The sequence below is a fragment of the Macrobrachium nipponense genome, chromosome 42 (assembly GCF_015104395.2).
Source record: "Macrobrachium nipponense isolate FS-2020 chromosome 42, ASM1510439v2, whole genome shotgun sequence".
Taxonomy (NCBI): domain Eukaryota; kingdom Metazoa; phylum Arthropoda; class Malacostraca; order Decapoda; family Palaemonidae; genus Macrobrachium; species Macrobrachium nipponense.
This window is the reverse complement of record NC_061103.1, coordinates 15,379,337-15,404,119: the sequence shown is the minus strand read 5'-3', so window position 1 is coordinate 15,404,119 and position 24,783 is coordinate 15,379,337. Positions and strand designations below refer to the sequence as shown.

Genomic DNA, 24,783 nt, shown 5'->3' with positions numbered 1-24,783 from the left:
ACCAGAAACTTCAGTAATGAAGAACACAACATACAACCAGAAACTTCAGTAATGTAGAACATAACATAAAACCAGAAACTTCAGTAATGAAGAACATAACATACAACCAGAAACTTCAGTAATGAAGAACACAACATACAACTAGAAACTTCAGTAATGTAGAACACAACATAAAACCAGAAACTTCAGTAATGAAGAACACAACATACAACCAGAAACTTCAGTAATGTAGAACACAACATAAAACCAGAAACTTCAGTAATGTAGAGCACAACATACAACCGGAAACTTCAGTAATGTAGAGCACAACATACAACCAGAAACTTCAGTAATGTAGAACACAACATACAACCAGAAACTTCAGTACTGTAGAAAACTATAAAACCAGAAACATCAGCACTGCAAAACACTAGATAAAACCAGAAAAATCAGTATTGCAGAACAATATATAAAACCATAAACAAAAGTACTGCAGAACATTTTATAAAACCAGATACATCAGTACTGTAGAACAATATAAAACCAGAAACATCAGAACTGTAGAAAGCTTTATAGCCAGAAAAAGTATACATATCTTTGTTTAACCAGACCAGTAAACTGATTAACAGCTCTCCTATGGGTGACCTGAAGGATTAGACTTGTATTTACGTTGCTAGGAACCATTTGGTTACTTTGCAACAAACTTACAGCTTATCATGGGATCCAAACATTCCTCTGATTCTGCGCTGGCTGCAGCTGGGAGCGAACATTGGCTAGCAGATCGGTACTAGGCGAGTATGCAATCCACTTGTCCAATGGGGAACTTATAAAGCTAGAAACATCACTACTATAGAACACTATATAAAACCAAGAACATCAGTACTGTAGAACTCTATATAAAACCAGGAACATCAGTACTGTAGAACTCTATAAAACCAGGAACATCAGTACTGTAGAACACTATGTAAAATCAGAAACATTAGTACTGTCGAACTCTACAAAACCAGGAGCATCAGTACTGTAGAGCACTATGAAAAATCAGAAACATTAGTACTGTAGAACAATAGTATATAAAACCAGAAACATCAGCACTTTAGAACAATATATAAAACCAGAAACAAAAGTACTGCAGAACACTATATCAAACCAGAAACATCAGAACTGTAGAACACTATATCAAACCAGAAACATCAGTATACTGTACAACACTATATCAGACCAGAAACATCAGTACTGCAGGATTCTATATAAAGCCAGAAACATCAGCACTGCAGAACACTATAAAACCAGAAACATTGGTACTGTAGTACAATATATAAAACCAAAAACATTAGCACTGCAGAACACTATATAAAACCAGAAACATCAACACTGTAGAACAATATATAAAACCAAAAACAAAAGTACTGCAGAACATTATATAAAACCAGAAAATCATTACTGTAGAACACTATATCGAAACAGAAACATCAGAACCGTGGAACACTATATAAAACCAGGAACATCAGTACTGGAGAACTATATAAAACAAACATCAGTACTGTAGACCACTGTATGCTAAATTTTTACAACAGTTCCAACTCCGTTTTTCTTAAGTAATTATGTATTTTCTTGTGTGATTTAATTTTTGAATGATTATGATAGTCAAACATGTGGGAAATGAGTTGTTTTACGAGTTATGGTAATTCTAAAGAATAGTTCCACATGGACTGCAAGGAACGTAACCGCGGATACGACATCCACTAGGGATTGGGGCATCCAATGTATTTTGCCGTGTTATTATTGGCCCCTGGGGGTTAATTACAGTCGTTCAAATAAATATTACTTAAAATTCTTGTTCAGGAGGTAAAACTGCATAGAAAAACCGCAACTGCCATAGTCTACTATGAGATTCAGGCCCTCTGTAACACGGTTTTTTCGCAATAACTTTTTATCTATGCATTTCATAAATATAACGCTTATTTAGAATACACATTATATCTAAACATAAATTTTGACTGTATTCTGCATTACGTAGGTTGAATTTATTTGGTACTTACAATGTAAAAATGTTATTGTTAGTATACAATAAGGTTTTGTACATACTTACCTGGCAGATATATACGATTGATGGCCCGCCCAGCCTCCACTCAGGAGACAGGTGGAAGAGAAAAATCTGGCTGGAAAGGGAGATTGGTTCATACATCCGCCACCATGCGGCGGGTAAGGTAGATCACCTGACCTACCTGTCGCGTGTGCCGCGAGTTTTGAATTCTGTCGTGACGTCAGAGACGTAAGCTAAGTATATATCTGCCAGGTAAGTATGTACAAAACCTTATTGTATACTAACAATAACATTTTTGTACATGAACTTTCCTGTCTGATATATACTTAGCTGATTGACACCCTTGGTGGAGGGAAAGAGACAGCAATATTAACATGGAAAAAGGGGGAAACAACACCTGTTGTAGGATGTAAAATACAACCTTGGTTCTTACCTGTTTAGGCAGAAGACTTCATAGTTACTGTCTATTAGTCTGCGTTGCCTGAAGAGCTTCAGCGAGGGCGTGACCTACAGCTGACAGACTCTTTGGGTCTATCAAAGGGATTTGGTATCCGCTTACTTGATAGAATCCGAGCAGGATCTTGTCAAAGGGGATTCGCCCTCTTATATGACAGAACCTAACCACTATCATTGCAAGGAGCTCAAACATAAACTGATCACCTAACCAATCTAATCATTGTTAGACATACGACATGAAAGAGATGCCTACCCGCATGCTCTTTCAAACAACCAAAAAACTTACAAACTAAACAAGGGGGAAAAAATACACTACAAAGGATATGTCTCAGCTCCCTGCCCCAGCACCGAATCCGCCGATACGTATGGGCCTAACGCAAAGCACTTTTCATACGTGATTTTGACGTCTCTCAGATAGTGGTTCGCGAAGACTGAGTTGCAACGCCAGAATGTTGCTTTCATAATATTACTCAGGGACATGTTTTTATTGAAAGTTAATGAAGTGGCAATAGCTCTTACCTCATGAGCTTTGACCTTCAGAAGCTTGAATTGACTTTCATCACATGTCACATGTGCTTCTTTCACCAGGCTTCTGATGAAGAAAGAAAGTGCATTCTTAGATAGAGCCCTCCTTGGATTTCTTACAGAGCACCAAAGGTTGACATCATTGCCCTTAAGTTTCTTCTTCCTCTGAAGATAAAACTTTAAATTTCGTACTGGGCAAAGTGACCTCTGCTTCCTCGCCTACTAAGGCAGATAAACCTTGGATTTCAAAACTCCTAGGCCAAGGATTTGAGGGGTTCTCGTTCTTGGCCAAGAACGAAGGTAGGAAGGCACAGATCGCTGCATCTCCTTTGAACCCCACTCTCCCTTCTATTGCATGGAGCTCACTAATCCTTTTTGCAGAAGCCAATGCCATGAGAAAAAGTGTCTTTCTCGTGAGGTCTCTAAAAGAGGCAGACTGAGGCGGTTCGAACTTAGGGGACATAAGGAAACGCAGCACTACATCCAGATTCCAACTCGGAATCTCTGATGAAACCTTTTTGGATGTTTCAAAAGATCTTATTAGATCATGAAGGTCTTTGTTTTCTGAAATGTTTAGGTCTCTGTGCCTAAACACTGCAGCCAGCATGCTACGATATCCTTTAATGGTTGATACCGCCAGTCCACCTTTTTCCCTAAGGAAAAGTAAGAAGTCTGCTAATTGGGTTACAGAGGTACTGGAAGAGGAAAGGTGATGGTTCCTACACCACCGCCGAAAGACGTCCCACTTCGATTGGTAGACTCTAAGGGTAGAGGGCCTTCTTGCTGCTGCGATAGCCGTTGCAGCTCTTGCAGAAAATCCTCTCGCTCTGACCAAACTTTTGACAGTCTGAAGCCAGTCAGATCGAGAGCGGGGAGGTTTCTGTGATACCTATCGAAGTGGGGTTGTCTGAGCAGATCGATCCTCTGTGGTAGGGATCTCGGAATGTCTACTAACCATTCCAGTACCTCTGTGAACCAGACTTGTGCGGGCCAGAAAGGGGCTATCAACGTCATCCTCGCTGCCTCTGATTCTGCAAACTTCTTGAGAGTTTCTCCCAGTATCTTGAAGGGAGGAAAAGCATACGTGTCTAGGCCCTTCCAATCTAGGAGAAAGGCATCTATTGACACTGCCCTCGGGTCTGATATAGGAGAGCAGTAGTTGTCTATCCTCGCATTCTTGGCTGTGGCGAAGAGGTCTATGGCAAACATCCTCGTGAAGAGTCCACTCCGCCGGCAGGACTTGATCTTTCCTGCTCAGGAGGTCTGCTCTGACGTTCTTTTCTCCCTGTACGAACCTGGTAAGGAGACAAATCTTCCTTTCCTCTGCCCACAGCAGAAGGTCTTTTGCTGTCTCGTACAGGGAGAAGGAGTGAGTTTCCCCCTGCTTCCTGATGTATGCCAGGGCCGTGGTGTTGTCCGAGTTTATCTGAACTGTCAAAGCTAGGACGTAGGGCTCAAATGCTTTCAAAGCTAGCCAAACAGCCATCAGCTCTTTCTTGTTGATGTGCCAGGTCACCTGTTCCTCCTTCCAGGTGCCTGACACTTCTCTTGAGCCGAGCGTCGCTCCCCAACCTGTTTCTGACGCGTCGGAAAACAACACTTGGTTGGGGTTCGGAATGTGAAGGGACATCCCTTCTGCAAACCTGAGAGGGTTCGCCCACCAAGAGAGGTCCTTCTTGATTTCTCTTGAAATCTTGAAGGAGAACTCTAGGTTTTGAGAAAGACAACGCCAGTTCCGATGTAGAAAGAACTGGAGAGGTCTGAGGTGCAACCTTCCTAGAGAAAGGAATTGCTCCAACGAGGAGAGTGTCCCCAGCAAACTCATCCACTCCCTCGTTGTGCATACGTCTTTCTCTAGAAAGGCTGTGACTTTCTCTGAACATCGGGCTATCCTTTCTGGAGATGGAAAAGCCCGAAAATCCAGAGAAACCATCCGAATCCCCAGATAGATACGATCTTGACTGGGGATTAACTGAGACTTTTGAAAGTTCACCAAAAGTCCCAGAGAACTCGCCATGAAAAGGGTTTTTTGTAGGTCCTCCAAACATCTTTTCTGTGACTTGGCTCTGATTAGCCAGTCGTCCAAGTAAAGGGACACCCTGACTCCCTCCAAATGTAGCCATCTTGCTACATTTTTCATTAGTCCTGTGAAGACCTGAGGGGCTGTTGAAAGGCCGAAACACAAGGCCCTGAATTGGAATATCCTTCCTCCCATCATGAACCTGAGGTATTTCCTTGAAGAAGGATGGATCGGCACATGGAAGTAAGCGTCCTGAAGATCTAGGGACACCATCCAATCCCCTGGACGAAGAGCCGCCAACACTGAGGATGTCGTCTCCATGGCGAACTTCCTCTTTTCTACAAAGAAATTCAGGGCACTTACATCCAGAACCGGTCTCCATCCTCCTGAGGCTTTTGGAACTAGGAAAAGGCGGTTGTAAAAGCCCGCTGAGCATGGGTCGCTCACTAGCTCTATCGCCTCTTTCTCTAGCATTTGTTCTACTGCCCGAGTAAGAGCTTGGCTCATGATGGGATCCCTGTACTTGGCCACCAACTCCCTCGGAGTCGTCGTCAAAGGTGGTCTTGCTGAGAAGGGAATCAGATATCCTTTCCGGATAATCGAGAGGGACCAGTTGTCCGCTCCTCTCTGTGCCCAGACTTCTGCGAATCTTAGTAGCCTGGCACCTACAGATGTTGGGAGGACTTCTTTCCTACTTTTTTGCTCTGGTAGAGTGAGAGAAGGATCTTCCTCTCTTGAAGGATCTATTACCTCTTGGTAGAGGCTCTAGAAGGAGGGCCCCCTCGAAAGGGCTCCTGTCTAGCTGGAGTCTCCTTCTTAGTCTGGAAGGTCAATCTAGGTTTCCGGGCCGACTGAGCGAGCATATCTTGAGTAGCCTTCGCGGAGATAGCTCCAGAGATGTCCTGTATTATCTTCTTTGGAAAGAGAAGAGGCGAAAGTTGCGAATATAGTAGCGAGGCTCTCTGAGCATGAGAGACTGACTTGGTCAGAAAAGAGCAGAAGACCGATCTTTTCTTAATAACCCCTGCTCCAAACAGGGAGGCTACTTCGCTAGATCCATCTCTCACTGCCTTGTCCATGCACATAAGTACACTGTTGAGATCCTCGAGCGAAAGGGAATCCGGGTTCTGAGTCCTTTTAGCTAAGACCCCCAATGACCAGTCAAGGAAGTTGAAGACTTCCAAGACTCTGAACATTCCCTTCAACAGGTGGTCGAGCTCGTTCATCGCCCAGGTAGTCTTAGCAGACAAGAGGGCCGAGCGTCGGGAGGCATCCACCAGTGAAGAGAAGTCCGCGTCTGCAGATGAGGGAAGACCCAGGCCTAGGGGTTCTCCAGACTCATACCAGAAACCAAGTTTCCCCGTAAGCTTAGAAGGAGGGAAAGAAAAAACAGTCTTCCCTTTCTCCTCCTTAGAAAGAAGCCAATCACCAAAACCTCTCAAAGCCTTCTTCATTGAGATGGTTGGTTTCATTCTCACACAGGAGGAAACCTTCGTCTTCTTAGATGTCGAGAATAAAGAGAGAGGAGAAGGAGGAGCGACCGGAGTAAGCGCGTCTCCAAACTCCTGAAGAAGGAGGTCTGTCAGGATCTTGTAAGACGAGACCGAAGAATCCTTTACCAAGTCCTCTTCTGAAGGTTCTATTTCATCTACCGAAGAACCTTCGGCTTCTTTACGAGAGCTGGCGGACTTCTCTAAAGAAGTGCGCCTATCCTGTGAGGAGTGTCTGGAAGCCGTCTGGCGCCTATCAGGAGAAGCCAAAGCTTCAGGAGAGCTCCTATCAAAGGCGTCCTTCCTACTCCGATGAGGGAGTCTCTGTAATCTTGTAGTCTGTCCCGAGATACACGGGAGTCCAAAGGGGAGCGCCTGCTAGGAGAGGAGAGCCTACTATGCTCAAGGTGCCTACCATGCTCAAGGCGCCTACCAGACTCCATGCGCCTGTCAAGAGGAGAGCGGCTGCCTGGCGAACTGCGCCTAAAATGAGAGGAGCGCCTGCTAGGCTCTTGGCGCCTACCAACAGGAGAGTGAATCCCTGGAGAAGAGTGCCTACTAGGAGACAGGCGTCTACCATGATCCAAATAGCTGGATCGAGAAGCGTGGGTCTCTGCAAAAGCTTGTCTACCAGCAGAGAAGCTTCTTTCAGGCTCTTTACGCCTGACCTGAACAGAGCGGCTAACAGGCGAATAGCGCCTATCAGGAGAGTAGCGCCTATCTTCAACACGGCGCTTGGCAGCAGGAGAGCGGCTACTTGGGGAGTAGCGCCTACCAGGCTCTAATCGTCTAACATAAGGAGAGATCCTGTCTCTAGAAGTGTCCATGCAGGGGGAGGCTCTCTTATCCGGAGATTGGAGGTTCTTCGGAAAGGAGCGAGAAGTAGAAGCTGTGCGCTTATCCTTAGAAGAGCGCCTACTAGGAGCTTGATCCCGTTCCACGGGAGAAATGAAGTCGCCAGGAGATAGCTTCCTGGGCGATTGGCGCCTGGAAGACGACTGGCGTCTGCCAAGGGAAGAGCGCCTCATTCTATCCGCTGGTACAGGAGAGAGAGCAGACTCCGACTGAGAAGGCAACGCAGGAGAAGGTAGCCTAGACTTCTTGACGGGGAGAGAGACGTCCTTCTTACAACGAGCGCCTCCCGCCAATGAGCCCACAAGAGCCGAAATCTGAGCTTGCAGCCCCGCAAGAATCCGAGCCGGAGATCTTGCAAACTCCTCCACAGGGGACGAGGTTCAAAGCCTACTCTGAGGCGAGTACTCCAGATCCCTCCTGGGTTTCTTGATGTCCATTTCAGGATCCTCCGGAAAACACTCCGGGCTGGAAGGAAGGGCGCAAGGAGCCTTCCAGGCTCTCTTCAACGGTCGAGAGGAATCCGAGGCGCTCCATCCTCTTCTAGGAGAAGGCGATGAAGAAGAAGAGAAGCATTGTCGTAAAACCTCCTTCTTGGCGCGAATTAAGGCAGCCTGGGAACGAACATCAGGATCTACTGAGGGGACGCCTGATCGGTGGGGGTTCTCCCTAACCTTCCTGCGGCTGTTGACTTTCCTCCTCCACTGGGACTGGGAGTCTGGAAGAGGTCTAGGCCTGGACGCATTAAGGAGCCGATCAGATGCACCCTCCACTGCACTGGGGGCACTGCACAAATCACTTGCACTATCACTCTTACCTTGCAACGAACGAATTTTCTTCTCCATGCTATGGATCGTGGCTCTCATGGTTGCCACTTCCGAAGGCGTATCTGTGGGTTCGATGCAGGGAGCAGGAGCTGAAACGGGAGAAGGATCTAGTGCTACGACAGGATTATCTACTTCTACCTCGCTAATATGAGACTTACTAGAACTTCTAGACGAAGCTTTCCTAACCCTGTCTTTCTCCAACTTCCTTAAGTAGGAAGAAAGAGACTTCCATTCACCCTCATCCAACTTCTCACATTCATTACAAGGGTTAATAAAGGAACATTCATTACCCCTACACTTCAAGCATACTGTGTGAGGATCTACCGTTGCTTTCGGTAGCCTCACCTTGCATTCATCCATAGAACACACCCTAAACATAGCAGATTTCTTAACCTCTACATCAGACATCTTGAAATCAAAGAAAAATCCAAACCAATATCCAAAAAACAATCCACAAGCGCGTATGCCAAGCCAACAAGATCAGGTACTTCACCGAAAGTCAGTCCAAAGATATCCAAGGCAACGAGAAACGAATTTAACTATCAGGAGGTAACGACCACAGGTGTAGTCGACACCGGCGACAGAAAAAATCTGGCTGGAAAGGGAGATTGGTTCATACATCCGCCACCCAGCGGCGGGTAAGGTAGATCACCTGACCTACCTGTCGCGTGTGCCGCGAGTTTTGAATTCTGTCGTGACGTCAAGAGACGTAAGCTAAGTATATATCTGACAGGAAAGTTCATGTACAAAAGTGACTTTTTTTGAAGACGGGCCGACTTACTCAGAGAAAAGGTTTCAAACGCACTCGTTACGTAACTTACGACAGCATTTCTTCCCTCTTCCTCGATGGATGATTGGCTATACGTAACAAAGGCTATACCTCTGGCAACAATGGCAAACAAATTTAAATACAACCAAAGCAGCACACCTTTATGAACTCTGAACCTCTCCACTGATAATTGTCATAATGAACAAACCAACAAAATATGTTAATAAATACAAAAACACTTCGATTATTAGTCTAACTCCCAAAATAAGTTTCCTAAGAAATTACAGTCTGCTTTATAGGTCACAATCAGATTGACAAGATGTAAGGAATAGATGGTAATTTTCAAAAACATAGTAGACAAGCTTGATTTGATAACTGCTATATCCAATGTCATGCAATTTTTATTTATTGGCTATCTACCTATTTGCCGAAAAAAAAAATAGTAGGTACCGTATTTTGGCTCTAAACCTTCACCAATAATTATCGTCAGAATGGTGACTTCATGAGGCTCCACCCACTTTGGCCTCGTTATAATTCAGGTAACACTGAAGGCTATCATGGGCATTGTTGGATTAGAAAATTTAACTTCTGGCTATAAAAACTCATTTCTCGAGTAGTTGTAAGAAGTGCTAAATGATCCTCAAGGATCCCAGCAGTTGGCCTAAACGTTTAATTCATGTATATTACTGCTATACTGTTGCGGCACTACTGCTACAGTAGTATTATTACGCTAGCACAGATACCCCACCCACATCTATGTATCGTTCCGCCATTCATAAAGTCTGGGTTTCAGAGCCGATGGAACAAGGTGAATGGGTTTCCGTCTTGTGGATGGGCAGCGCAACATTTCGTCAAAAGGTGTTTACTTTGCTTACGTAATGAATGTTTTTCGACTCTTGGCTCGTAATCATTGGCCATGGCGTCGGCTAGATAATTTTTACTCTATAAAAATTAAAACTATCGGGTTTAGGTTATTGATAATGCTGACAAAATTTGTGTGTGGTTGTAAAATATACATATGTCAACTCTCAGCTACATTCGATGCTTTGACAAGGAGCAAAGTCCAAAAAACCGTGTTACAGAGGCCCTGAATCTCATAGTAGGTCGCCGCAGAATAGTAATATAGGTAATTCTAAAGAATAACTCCGCACGGACTGCAAGGAACGTAACCGCTAATATGACATCCACTAGGGTTGGGGTGTCCAATGTATTTTGCCATGTTTAGTACTGGCCCCTGGGGGTTAATTACAGTCGACCGCCCAAAAATAAAGGTAAATTCTTAATAAGCAACCGATTACTATAAGAAACAGTAATTTCCAAAGAAATACCCGGCGCAGAGTTATTATTATAATTTACCGTAATATAGATCTACCCGAGTTATTACTATATGCTACACCTCTACTACAGAAAAAAAAATCTAATTTTCTTGATGTATTATCATAGTCATTCAAAACACAGTAAAACACAAATACATTATTACTTGAGAAAATAAGAGTTGGAACTGTTGTAAAATTAAGCTAACTGTTTACAAAGGACACTATCCTAACCTAACCTAACGTATATTAGGCAACACCGTGTTACTTGGCCCGTGGGCTTCACCCGTCCCAGACAGGCCCCCTGATGGTAGATCTACATTACTATTCTGCGGCGGCCTAGATTATGGCAGTTGCGGTTTTCTATGCAGTTTTACCTCCTGAACAAGAATTTTAAGTAATATTTATTCGGACGACTGTAATTAACCCCGGGGGCCAGTACTAAACACGGCGAAATACACTGAACACCCCAATCCCTAGTGGATGGCGTTCCTTGCAGTCCGTGGGGGAACTATTCTGTAGAATTACCGCTGGGGACTCACCCCACAACCCCACCATTAATTTGTCATGCTCCTGCTGTCACTTGAAAATAGAATTATTAATTTACCTTAACTGGATGGACAAAAAACGTTTTATGGCTTCATCCAGAACACGACATTTGTGCTTTGTGACTTACAGTCTCATCGTCGTAGTCATCAGTAAAATTACAATATTTTCTTCTATGTCTTTTATGGAAACATAACAGGGTAACACTCCTTGTTGCCTTAAAAAATCGATGCACTGCCGTTCATATTCAAGAAAATATATTCACTTCATGAAAGGCCTAAAGCAAATGACTGAGAAAACGTCTGGACACCTGTAAAATTTTTCCCAAGTCACGTGACCCCTAGACATATGACGAAAACTCTTATCAGAACCCCAATTCAATTTTAATGATAAACTCACATAAGAACACTTGTGGCAGTGTTAAAATAAACAAAAAACACTAAAACATTTTCGAGGATGATCATTATACCTACGTATAGTATACCATTCATATCTCTGATAAGGTGAATATCCCAAAAAAATGTTCAGAGACAAAGTTTAATTAATGTCTTATGCCAAATGCATCTATAATACTAGAATTATCATAGAATAACTTGAAACCGTTGTAAATTAATACCAAAGAGAGCGCTGACACAAAACTACCAAATTGTTCATTGGTCTACATATCTAGCTATGCACGAAAACATAAGGCTACTTAACTAGGCCTATGCTGCCTTATAGGCTTGGACCTACTACGTCTAAACTTTCTCCCCAAGTAGAAAAATAATAACAGTCTTCGCAAAACCTATTTCGTCCCTCCACACACCTAAATAAATATCTTATGATAATAACTTCCAAAGCCGAGGTCCTCACACAAACGACACTACTATGAGATTCAGGGCCTCTGTAACACGGTTTTTTGGACTTTGCTCCTTGTCAAAGCATCGGATGTAGCTGAAAGGTGACATATGTATATTTTACAACCACACACAAATTTTGTCAGCATTATCAATAACCTAAACCCGATAGTTTTAATTTTTATAGAGTAAAAATTATCTAGCCGACGCCATGGCCAATGATTACGAGCCAAGAGTCGAAAAACATTCATTACGTAAGCAAAGTAAACACCTTTTTACGAAATGTTGCGCCGTCCATCCACTAGACAGAAACCCATTCACCTTGTTCCATCGGCTCTGAAACCCAAAGACTTTATGAATGGCGGAACGATACATAGATGTGGGTGGGGTATCTGTGCTAGCGTAGTAATACTACTAGCAGTAGTGCCGCAACAGTATAGCAGTAATATACATGAATTAAACGTTTAGGCCAACTGCTGGGATCCTTGAGGATCATTTAGCACTTCTTACAACTACTCGATAAATGAGTTTTTATAGCCAGAAGTTAAATTTTCTAATCCAACAATGTCCATGATAGCCTTCAGTGTTATCCTGAATTATAACGAGGCCAAAGTGGGTGGAGCCTCATGAAGTTACCATTCTGACGATAATTATTGGTGAAGGTTTAAAGCCAAAATATAGTACCGGCTATTTTTTTTCAGTAAATAGGTAGATAGCCAATAAATAAAAATTGCATGACATTGGATATAGCAGTTATCAAAACAAGCTTGTCTACTATGTTTTTGAAAATTACCATCTATTCCCTACATCAGGGGTTCCCAAACTTTTTTACTTGGCGACCCATAAAACTTACTTCAAACATTTTGCGACCCCTCCGGGCAAAAAATATTTTCCTTGGTGGGATATAGATTTTACTTATATATACATCTTGCTTTTATAACTGCGTATAAAACAAAATAATTACGTATATAACCTGAACACATACAAACTATATAAATACCATCCATACACACACACACACACACACACACACACATATATATATATATATATATATATATATATATATATATATATATATATATATATATATATATATATATGTGTGTGTGTGTGTGTGTGTGTGTGTGTGTGTGTACACACAGAGAGAGAGAGAGAGAGAGAGAGAGAGAGAGAGAGAGAGAGAGAGAGAGAGAGAGAGATTGTTTGTTTGCTTTGTTTTAAAAAAGTTTTAAAGCACAATACAATCTAACCTTGTTTAATTTAATGGGATGAATGGGCTTGTTTCTTTGAACATAACATCTCGAATCTCGGGGTGATATCGGAGACTGCAACTCGCAGATCATCTTCTACATTCAATCGAGATCGGTATTTATTCTTGATGTACGTTAATACAGAGAAGGTAGTTTCACAGAGATAAGTCGATCCAAACGGTGTTAAGATATTCAGTTCTGCCTTTGATAAACCAGGATATTCCTCCGATACTGATATCCAAACCTCATTCAGTGTTGTTGTCCCAAACTTGAGTCGTAAGGTTCTATCAGAAGATAATTCAAGCAGTGCTTCCTCGAGGTCAGATGATAAATGGTTTCCAGGAGCAGTGAATGGCATTCGCATCCAATCATACTAGATCTGACTCTTCTAAAAAGTATTTCTTGAAGTGATTAAGAAGATTTCGAAGATGATTAACTATTATTGCTTTCAAATTATCCAGACATAACTCATTTTCCTCTCCAAACTCTTCAAGTTCAGGAAACATTTCAATGTTACCCTCTTCAGCTCGCGAAATCCATCGCTCAAGCTTCTTTGAGAATGCAATTATCTTGTCGAACAATGACAAAATATTTGTGTTTGGGCCTTGTATGGAAAGATTTAACTCATAAAGTTGATCAAAAATGCATGATAAATACACTAGCTTTCCTAACCAGTTACTATCAGTCATGAATACACTAAATTCAGAGCCTGATTTTCCTGAAGGAATAGGAGGACCTCATCTCTCGGCTGATACAGCCGTTTGAAAACTTTTCCCCGGAAAGCCATCTGATTTCTGTGTGAAGCAACAATGCTTCCTGGTCTGAGCCCATGTCTTTGCATAGTGAAGCAAATAACCTGGCATTCAAAGGGCGTGATTTTATGTAGTTGACGAGTTTGACAGCTGTGTCAAAAACAGTTTTAAGTTCGGTAACAATGGCTTTGCAAGCGAGAGCTTCTCGATGAATAATACAGTGAGTAAAACGTATATGAGGAACCACATTATGTACCTTTGCTTTTAGTCCTTTCTTTTCACCTAACATTGCCCCGGCTCCATCCCAAGAAAGTCGAAGCTCATGAAGTTTTTTAACTAATGCCATGAAAATATCATCTGTACACTTTCTTTCTAGCACAAGGCATATCTTCATTCAGTTTTCCATTGAAGCTATATCTTATAAATGCAAGTAATTGAGAAGAACTAGAAATGTCGGTTGATTCATCTAATTGTAAAGCATAATTTACATTCTTAATTCTCTCCATCAACTGAATCAGTATGTCACTTGCAATCTCATGAATTCGCCCACCAACCGTATTGTTTGACAGGGGTATGGATTCAAGTTCGCGAGCCATCTTTTCTCCATGAATAGCTCTACACATTGCCACTGCAGCAGGTTTGATAAGCTCTTCCCCTATTGTGTGGCTTTTTTCTCTGAGCAATAAGATATGCAACCTCATATGATGCCATTTGAGCTTTGATAGGCAATGTAACATTTTTTGTTAGCACTTGCTTTTGTCCTTCTAACTCCATTTTCTTGCGTCGGAAAAAAATCTATTGTTTTATTTGTGAATGACTGGTGCTTGCCACTGCAGGTGTTTTTTTCATTTTTGCTGGCTGTAAGCTTTCATTAGCCAACACTTCCAAACATATACACTGAGGATGATGAACGTCATTAATAACATGGGATACAAAACCATACTAAATAAAATCCTCTTGGTACTTTCGCCGTTTTGGCTGTGGTTGACCGCTGCTGTTTGGTTCAACAACACTCCTTTTCATATCTGACTGACTGACGCGGTGTTGTAACTACATTATTATCAACTTCTTCGGTCTCTTGATTTATATCTGAAGTTTCTTTTACGTCCACTTTTCTAATTACCCAGCGATCCATTTTGCAAATAAAAGATACAACAGAAAATATCACAAACAACTGAGGTAAACTAGTAGCTACTATCACTATTGGTAACCTAATTTGAGAGATGAAATCAGAGATGAAAGTTGTGATCCAAATATTTAGTATTAGAAATACATTTGACTGAAGAAATTACATTAAATCATTGCAAATAGCATCTTAATTCATAAATATATATCAAGCATAAAAATTTATTTTGAGAGTTATATATATATATATATATATATATATATATATATATATATATATAATATATATATGTATGTATGTATATGCATACCATAGATTTGTTTTTCATCATGTAGTAAAATATAGAAAACGGCGATACAATCAAACCTGTACGCTGTGCACCGTACGCGTACGATCAGCTGAGTGTTGCAAGACTGAGAAAGAGGATACAACGAATTTGTTTTCAATACGAGGCCTACTGTTGTCATAAGGAATAATGACATTGTATCAGGTACTTCAGTGTTCAGTATGTATATATAATGTTTCAAGAACCCATACAAGGAAGGATTAATATTTTCTTTTTCCCAGGTCGACGTAGACTTTGGCAAAATCCAATACAAACCGTATTTTAGTTATTAGTAATTATATTTATTTTTGAATAAGTTCAGGTTAAGTTTATTGCTTGATTAGATTTATGAAATATGAATGAGAGGTAACAGTTCATAAGTTTCTTTTTTTTAATCATCATCATTATACATAGGTGATATATATGTGTGTGTTTGTGCGTGTATATGTATTTTATGCTTACTCAAATATAAGTGAAATTCTTAAAGATATACCTTACAATCACCTTGTCTTCTTGCGACCCAAAAGAATCTTTTCGCGACCCCTATAAGGATCGCGACCCACAGTTTGGGAACCCCTGCCCTACATCTTGTCAATCTGATTGTGACCTATAAAGCAGACTGTAATTTCTTAGGACACTTATTTTGGGAGTTAGACTAATAATCGAAGTGTTTTTGTAATTATTAACATATTTTGTTGATTTGTTCATTATGACAATTATCATTGGAGAGGTTCAGAATTCATAAAGGTGTGCTGCTTTGCTTGTATTTAAATTTGTTTGTCCTTGTTGCCAGAGGTATAGCCTTTGTTACGTATAGCCAATCATCCATCGAGAAAGAGGGAAGAAATGCTGTCATAAGTTACGTAACGAGTGCGTTCGAAACCTTTTCTCTGAGTAAGTCGGCCTGTCTTCAAAAAAGGTCACTTTTACATTGTAAGTACCAAATTTATTCAACCTACGTAATGCAGAATACAGTCAAAATTTATGTGTAGATATAATGTGCATTCTGAATAAGCGTTATATCTATGAAATGCATAGATAAAAAGTTATTGCGAAAAAACCGTGTTACAGAGGCCCTGAATCTCATAGTAGCCTACTAGAGTAGAAAAAAAAGCAGAAAATTCAGCGGTGTCTACACACTACATATTAATGCTGAACGCTTAGACAAACTATACCTGGGTTTGCGATGTCGCATGCTATGATACAGCACATCAGTCCAACAGTGACAAATTTCTTGGTTAACTAACTTTACTTGACAGTGGACAGCAGCTTTGTGATGTAGTATGTATGGGAACCATCTTCGACAGTAATACCAACATTTCATGTAGTCTACCACTATCTTCTCCAATCAAGAAACAATTTAAGAGACCGCTTTCTTAAAATTGACGTCCAACTTGCAGAAACATTAACTGGAATTGATTATTAAAACAGCCTAAAGCAGCAACGCCCATCTGCTACAACGTTATTCACGCGAGATTCATATTTCTGAAAAGTTTCCCGCCCTGGTTTCGACACAGTGCTAGGAATACACTCATCAAAGCTATTCTACAGACATTAGTTATGCATAGCTGGTACTTGAATGTCATAATTGTCAAGTGATAAATGTATTAGAAACACACGATAATTTGTATACAGGCTGTACATCATGCCACTATAGATTTAAAGATCTGTAGGGTTCGAACCATCAAACTGGTATTGTTTTCCTTCATGAGCCATTTGTAGGTCTATATTCCTTGGTTAAGATAACATGCTGATGGAATCTACCTCGTAAATATCTTTGCTAAGTCAAACGTGATCATTTTAAGATTTAAGTGTTGTTACTAATAGGACTGACTCAACAGTTCACTTTGGTGTTTGTAACTCAGTGTGATGTTTTTCCAATGAAATCCTTCGTACTACAGCTTCCAGAAATTATCAATATCTACTAAATGGTCAGGTTCGGTGAGAGCGAAGGTACTATATTGCACAGAAAATCGTACGATGATAAGTAGTATAGCATATCTTAGTGAAATCTCATAAAGATTATGTAATATAATGATTTCATATCTTCACCAGTAATCTGATAGAGAACCAAAGCTCTTTCTAGGTTCAAAATCCGAACTTTAATTATTAGTTCGCTTGGTTGGATAGTATTAATGTCAATTTAGTGTGGATATAACAAGCAACGTTTTGGCTTCGCTTATGTTTGAGAATAATGATTCATAGCTACAGTTTAGTTAGTGTGTTTAGAATAATATATTAGGATTCGAGCTACATATTTATGTGACTCATTTACAATGTTCGATATGACACACGATGTTATGAGATGGACAAAAACAAGTATGTGTGTTTAAAGAAGCACTCATAGTTTGATATATTGCACATCATAAATGAGTAAAAAATAAATAAAATAGATTACTTGGCTCGAAACCTAACACTTAACACAATGAGGAGCATTTGAAACTTTTTTTCTTTTTACTTTTCGTTTTGCTACAAAGAAATGCGGCCTATTCTGACAAAATATTCAGTGATGAAATAATATAGCTTTACCAGAAGATAATTACCTTCCATTAGGTTGATTCAGTGTGAAGTTGTACAATGTTGCTTTCAGTAGGATTTTTCATGACTCCATATCTCTTCCCCTCCCCTACATAGGAAACAAAGATGCGCAGAATGGCAACAATCCTTAACCTCACTAGCGACGCTTATCTTGCATTCTCTGTTCCTCTCTCCTTTACATTCAACAGCCGTGTTTTGCAGTAACAGTTCATAAATTGTGCTTTCGCCATGGATGCCTTGAACTCGTTACTCTTGACTCCGAGCACTATACTCTGTTTTTTTCCATCTGTCCATCTGCCTGTGGTGGTCGCGCATGGTAACACTGCGTCTCGGTCTTTAAATAGTTAGGCTGTGTAAGTTTTAGGCAAATAGAAAGACATCTTGGTGTACATTTGCCACTGAAAAGTGCTTTAATAATTTACTGTATGCGAATTACACCGTTAATATTCGAAATAGGATATTATTTAAAGCCCGGGACGCAGTGTTATCATGCGCAAAACACCACAGGCGGATGGACAGATAAAAAAAAAAAAAACAGAGTATAGTTCGTAGTACAATGGTTTCTTTCATGTGATCAAAAGTGTAATCCCTCTTTGTACTTTATTTCTGCATGGATACTACATCTTTATGGTTTTAAATATTAGGGAATGTTAGTCAATATCAGAATAGAGAGATAAAGATATATTGAGTCGCTCCCTTAATAGCCTAGCAGCCTTATAGTTACAACGCCAGCAGGTCTTTATTACAGCGAACAGCATTTGAAGAAGTCAGATTAAAAATCAACACGCCAAAAATGAGATGCCACATCGGGGCCTGGGGAATATGGGTTGTTTCGTTTCAAAAGACTTATATTACGACTGATGAATAGAGGAAGCAGAAAAACAGCTGGTCGCTACAACACTCACTGTATATGTTTTCTGAGAAAATTCGGTTTGTGGTCATTTATTTTTCCTACGTCTTTTGTCGACAGTGCCCCATTTAATCCTCATTTAGAATTTCCCAGATTATGCATGGAAATGGGTTTATCAAACAATATCTTCCTTTAGTTGTGGGTTGTTTTTAGAAAATTATGATTTTGAAAATGCTTTACTTTCCTCTTATATTGACGTTTGGCGTTTATTCTTTCGAAAAATTAGTTTAAGAAAAACTATATATATATATATATAGATTATATATATATATAATATATATATATATATAGATATGTATATATATATATATACACACACACAAGACATTTGGCTTCTTGTGAACTATTGTCGCTTATACAGGTATGGCTCTTTTATTTGTTCATAAATATTAAGGCGCAGATATCGTTAGTATCAAATTCATTATGACTTGATTATACACACACACACACACACACACACACACACACATATATATATATATTATATATATATATATATAATATATATATATATACGTATGTATATGGTTGTATGTATATGAGTGTGTGCGCGCGCGTGTGTAAATAATCAGCATACAATTACGTGTGGAACAAAAATACATTTCTAACTCACATCAGGATCGAACCAGCTCTTTCAATTGAAAAAGAACACTACTGCCAACCAAGTCATCAAGGAAGCTGGAACCTGAGTAGTACCATTGCGCCTAAAGGCTAAATTCACCTTGGCAGGCTAACTGTCTCGCATCCAGAGACTCTACCCCAATTTTCCAACTTGTATGGCTTCGTTGGCAGCGGTTTTGTCTTTCGATTGAAAGACCTGGGTTCGATCCTGATGTGAGTCACAAATTATAATATATATATATATATAATGTTTGTGTGGCTGTACACGTGATACTGGAGGATCTAAATGTTAGTAGTGCAATAATAATTCCAGAATTTATTCGAGGGTATTCAAGGACCTTGATCGACAAAAAAAAAAAAGGCAGAAACTGCGGTTAAGATTCGGCGTCGTCGACCTTGTACTTTAATTTGTTTTTCTAAATGGCCCCGGGCGATCATGAAGATGACTGCAATTACGATATAGACTAATAATAGGAGGAGAGTGATTTATACTCTGCTGTGGCAAACCTTCGTTGGCTTCTTTCATTGACTCCCTCTCCTTAATTACGATCAATCAATCTTTGTGATAAACATGTTATCATCGTTAAGAAATTCACAATCTCGTTAGGAAGCATCTGTCATAAAAAACCACAATTATAAATTAGATTATATTATTATGTAAAATAGACTTTCGAACACGTGAGCGGTGTTCCTCATCAATGTTGACGTTAAAATGTTAAGTGATAAGAGGGTATTTTCCTAATGAAGAGCATCTAAAAAGGTGGGCGTGGCGAGAAGATAGCAGCCAATCATCGAAGTGCTGGTTCGGGTGTTGTTACGTGATTCCAACAGGTAGTTGCGCCAACCTTCTTGATCTTCGCACTTGCGAAGTTGCTCTACTTGCACTGCATGGCTGCCATAGTCGGAAACATCCACAGCTACGTCGGCTGTCTGGAGAAAGAGAGAGGGGAAGAGGAAGCAGAGCATCAGGGTTCACACGGTCAACGTCAGTTTTGAAATGAAAACGTTTGAGGTATCGTTTGGCTATGAACCAGTTGATAAGAGTCTTCATTTGTAAATTATTTGTTATCTGCAAAAGATATTCCCATGTTTATAGCGGCACCTTCAACTGATCTTCTCACGTGAGAATCGTGACTCTTAAAAATAGTTCGTGCACCGTCCCAATGAATTCTGTGGTCTAAATGAAAACTATGAGCCATCAAAGCGCTGCCCTGTGCATGAAGATCATAGACCATTCTGTGTTCCCTTAATCTCACATCTATTCCCCTACCACTCTCCCCGTAATAACAACCGTTGCAGCCATGGCGTATGGAACCTTGCAAACACCGTTGTTTCTCTTGGTACTATTTTTGTTCTTTGTAAGAGCTTTTGCCAGTGTTTTTATAGGTTTAAACAATCTCTGCATCCTTTTGTTATTTATTTGTATATAACATAATCACCTATTTTTGAGACTTCATCGTCAATATACACTTTTCTTGTTATGCATTTCCTTATTAGCTTGAACAATATAAAACTTCCTTTTATGCCGGCTGAAGGCGTCAGAAATAAAATGCTCAGAGTACTTTAAGGACCTAAAGGTGTCTACGACGGATGCAGGCTGATTCGGACCTTAATCTTGGCTGATTCGGACCATTTGCTAAGCTGATTCGGACCCATACTAATAATTTTATATTATAGCAATGGGTATTTCTATATAAGCATTCTGTATCGTTCGTCCCCGCGAATACGAAAGCCACCAGGAATTGGGGAGTCAAATGTATTTCGCCGTGTTTAGTACGAGCCCCTGGGGGTTAATTACAGTCGTCCGAATAAATATTAATTAAAATTCTTTTTCAGGAGGTAAAACTGCATCTAAAAATCGGCCAATCATATGAAGGTCCGAATAAGCCTGGATAAAGGTCCGAATGAGCCAGTACATGGTCCGAATAAGCCTGTTCCCAATCCCGTCTACGACATGGTCAAGTTCTTCGTCTAGATATGCGGGGTCGCATAGACGAAGTGCCCTTAAAACAAAGCTAATAATTACATTCCCTTTAACTTGTTGTGAGTGGTGGGAAAAATAATAAGGAAATGAATAACAAGGAACTGCATATTGCCCTTTTGACGATGAAGTCTCAAAAGTAGGTGATGATTAGATAAATAAATAAATACCAGAAGGATATAGAAGTTCTTTATACCTATAAAAACACTAGCAAAAGTTCTTACAAAGAACAATAATAGTGCCAAGAGAAACAACGGTGTTTACAAGGTTCAATGCCATGGTTGCAACGGTTGTTACAACGGGGAGAGAGGTAAGGGACTGGGTAGTAGATTAAGGGAACACAGAATGGTCTATGATCTTCATGCACAGGGCAGCGCTTTGATGGCTCATAGTTTTCATTTAGACCACAGAATTCATTGGGACGGTGCACGAACTATTTTTAAAAGTGACGATTCTCACGTGAGAAGATCAGTTGAAGGTGCCGCTATAAACATGGGAATATCTTTTGCAGATAACAAGTCATTTACAAATGAAGACCCTTTCATCAACTGGTTCATTGCCAAACAGTACCTAATATATTTTCATTTCAAAGCTGACGTTGACCATGTGAACCCTGACGTTCTGCTTCCTCTTCCCCTCTCTCTCTCCAGACAGCCGGCGTCTCTGTGGATGTTTCCGAAATTCCGACTATGACACCCATGCAGTGCAAGCAGGAGCAACTTCGCAATTCGAAAATCAAGGAGGTAAGCGCAACCGGCGTTTCACGAAAGCGCGGATCCCCATGTCAAAAGCGCGTCGGTTTTTCCTTGAAAGCGAGCTTTTTTTATTTTTGTTTTTTTTTTTATTTACATCAAAGAGCGGTTGAAATTTGTATCAAAAGCACGTTAGCCAGTCTTTACCGTCTGTTGCCCACTGCATCGCTTGAAAAATCTTGAAAACGTGAAAATCTCCGAATTCTTGAAAATTATGTGCAGAAAGTCACGAAACAGAGAATCGAGGGAAAAATGAAAGCAGGTTTCGCTCAGACTGCTCAGTGTTTTCACAACTTTCTAGTCAGATATGCGAGAGATTTCATGCATTGGCCTTGGTTTAGAAGAAAACAGTGTCATCGCTACGTTGCAGAACATGGAAGCAACAAGTGGTACAGAATGATAGCTGAAGTCCATAATTAAACTTGCCCTGAACTTTCCTTCTTATGTGTCTGAGCTTCAGCTTGATGACTTAAGGAAGATTGGAGGGCCCTTATTTGGGCAAAGGAGACAGTGCATCCTATGCTTTCTCAGGAAGTACCTGAAAATCGGCATAATTTAAGGAATATATTGGATGCAAATGGTCAGTCCAGATTTAGTTTATTGTCTGACTTCATGTGTGCTTGTTGAGTCTGGAATAACGTAGCAACACCCGAATCAGCTTTAAGATGATGGGCTGTTATCTTCTCCCCCCACCCGCCTTTTTAGATGCTCTTCATAAGGAAACTACCCTCTTCTCTACTCAACATTTTAACGTCAACATTGATGAGGAACACCGACGCCGTTCAGGTGTTCGAAAGTCTATGTTTGTTTTATATAGTAATATACTCTAATATATAACTGTGGATTTCTATGACACGTTATCATTACTAAAGTTCACTGCACCACAAACTGTAGTCCTAGAACAGAGAGAGAGGGAGCGCTTAGCACGGCCCTACAAACAGCCATCCAAGAAAAAGACAAGAAAAGAAAGATGAAGAGAAATTTTTATTTTACATTTCCTTAGAACCATGATAAAAAATTCACAAAGGTTGACTCTGATTCTTGTCACGTTTCAGTGATCATTGAAATTCAAATAAATCTGTAACATTCCAACTTCCTGAATAACTGGGAAATCTCTCGACGTTCATAACTGGAACTCCAATATTACATTATTATAGTGTCTCTTCGTACAATGCAGGTGACGAGCCATGATTGCCGTTTTCTGTGGCAGATATAGCTGGAAGTTAGACGTGTAACTAAGGTTGATTTAGTTAAGGCTGATCCCAGTTAGCTTGTTTGTTTGTATAGTGTTTTTACGTTGCATAGAACCAGTGGTTATTCAGCAACGGGACCAACGGCTTTACGTGACTTCCGAACTACGTCGAGAGTGAACTTCTATCACCAGATATACACATCTCTCACTCCTCAATGGAATGGCCGAGAATCGAACCCGCGACCACCGAGATGAGAAGCAAACACCAAACCAACCACGCCACTGAGGCGCTGATACCAGTTGGCATTTCAATTAAACTGAAGTCCAATTTCGTCTAGTTTGCCAATTGGAGATGAAAAGAATACGTACAAAACAGACAAATAGGTCAATTCCGGCAGATAAGTGTAATGTCTTCCCTCAGGAAGCTCATAAAAAACATATGAACATAGAAATACAAAGAATCTTATCCTACTTACATGAGGTAGAATTTACGGGATCGATCTCACAATAGTACAACACCTTGAAATCAGTTTGGAGCTGAACGTGTCTACTGACGACGTTACATAAGGCATTTTATATATATAACACTATGATAGATAAGTAAAAATAAAATAAATCACAAATGAATTATAAAGTGAGGCTCATGTCAGGCTGCAAAAAAAAAAAAAAAAAATTGCTCCACGTTTGAACTAATGAAGTGTCAAGATTCAGCCAATGGATTAAAGGAAGCTCATTGACCGATTTGGTTACAGCAGGAATAAAACTTCTAGAAAACTGTGTGGTACTAAATTTCACATAAGATAGGGAAAGGCTTAGAATTAACGGCATATCTATTACTACGTGGTTGATGGTATTCTGGGAAGAACTGATTGTAAAAGATTATAAAATTATATACTGTGCAAAAGATTGACATCATACTTAACTTTTAGTGATTTATTAGAGCTCATTTTTTTTTCTCACAATCTAAAAAGTAGGTCAGCTGCTGACGACTAAACGGGAATATTTGTGTCTCAGGGCACTAGAAGAGTTGCCATGGCCTGGCTTTCCTCGTAAATGAGAACTGTAACCGAACTTGCAGGCTTAACTTAATAGTTTGTGGGAAGGCTTTGAACCGCAGTTCACGCAACTGCCAGTTCAACCGACAGTTCAACCGAGCGTGCATGGGCCCCAGAGACATAGTAAACACACTAAAATGCGGCACATTGTATTTTTCTTTCATGGCCCTTACCTGAACAGTCATCGTTTCCCCTGTGACATCTTCCTGTATCTCTAGAGAAGCTGTGTTACAAAGGGAAGGGTGCTTCGCCACATTCTCTAGCAGGTTTTCCTCTTCTTCTGATGAATATTCCTTCGCCATTCCCTAGTCTCAAACGCAGAACAGAACCAACTGAAACCAGAGCGAGTGATGCTCAAGCGGCTGAAGTCTCTAAATCACTGCTTAGGATTCGTATGGAGGCTGCGATTAGAGGTTTACCAGACCTTCCTCCTCCCTCATCCAGTGACCAGTCCGGGTACGGTACCCGAGGATGTGGTTAAGTGGCACGCATGGACTGATGTCCATCAAATACCACGTGAACCCGCGGAAGGCATAAAACTCTTGAATTTCTGCGCATCCCAGATTATAATGACAAATGTTATCATCCAACCTTCGACGGTGCTCACACCAGCCAAACTTT

At 40.4% G+C, this 24,783-nt stretch overlaps 1 protein-coding gene across 1 annotated transcript in view; it reads right to left on the bottom strand.

The window, feature by feature from the left end:
• LOC135213277 (beta-alanine transporter-like) overlaps window positions 1-24,516 on the bottom strand; it is a gene marked incomplete in the record, with an annotated part of 366,068 nt that extends 341,552 nt beyond the window's left edge. The window contains 1 exon segment of the mRNA XM_064247258.1: window positions 24,336-24,516. Within this exon segment, the coding sequence (XP_064103328.1) occupies window positions 24,336-24,464 (129 nt within the window).
• Window positions 24,517-24,783: the final 267 nt, after the last annotated feature.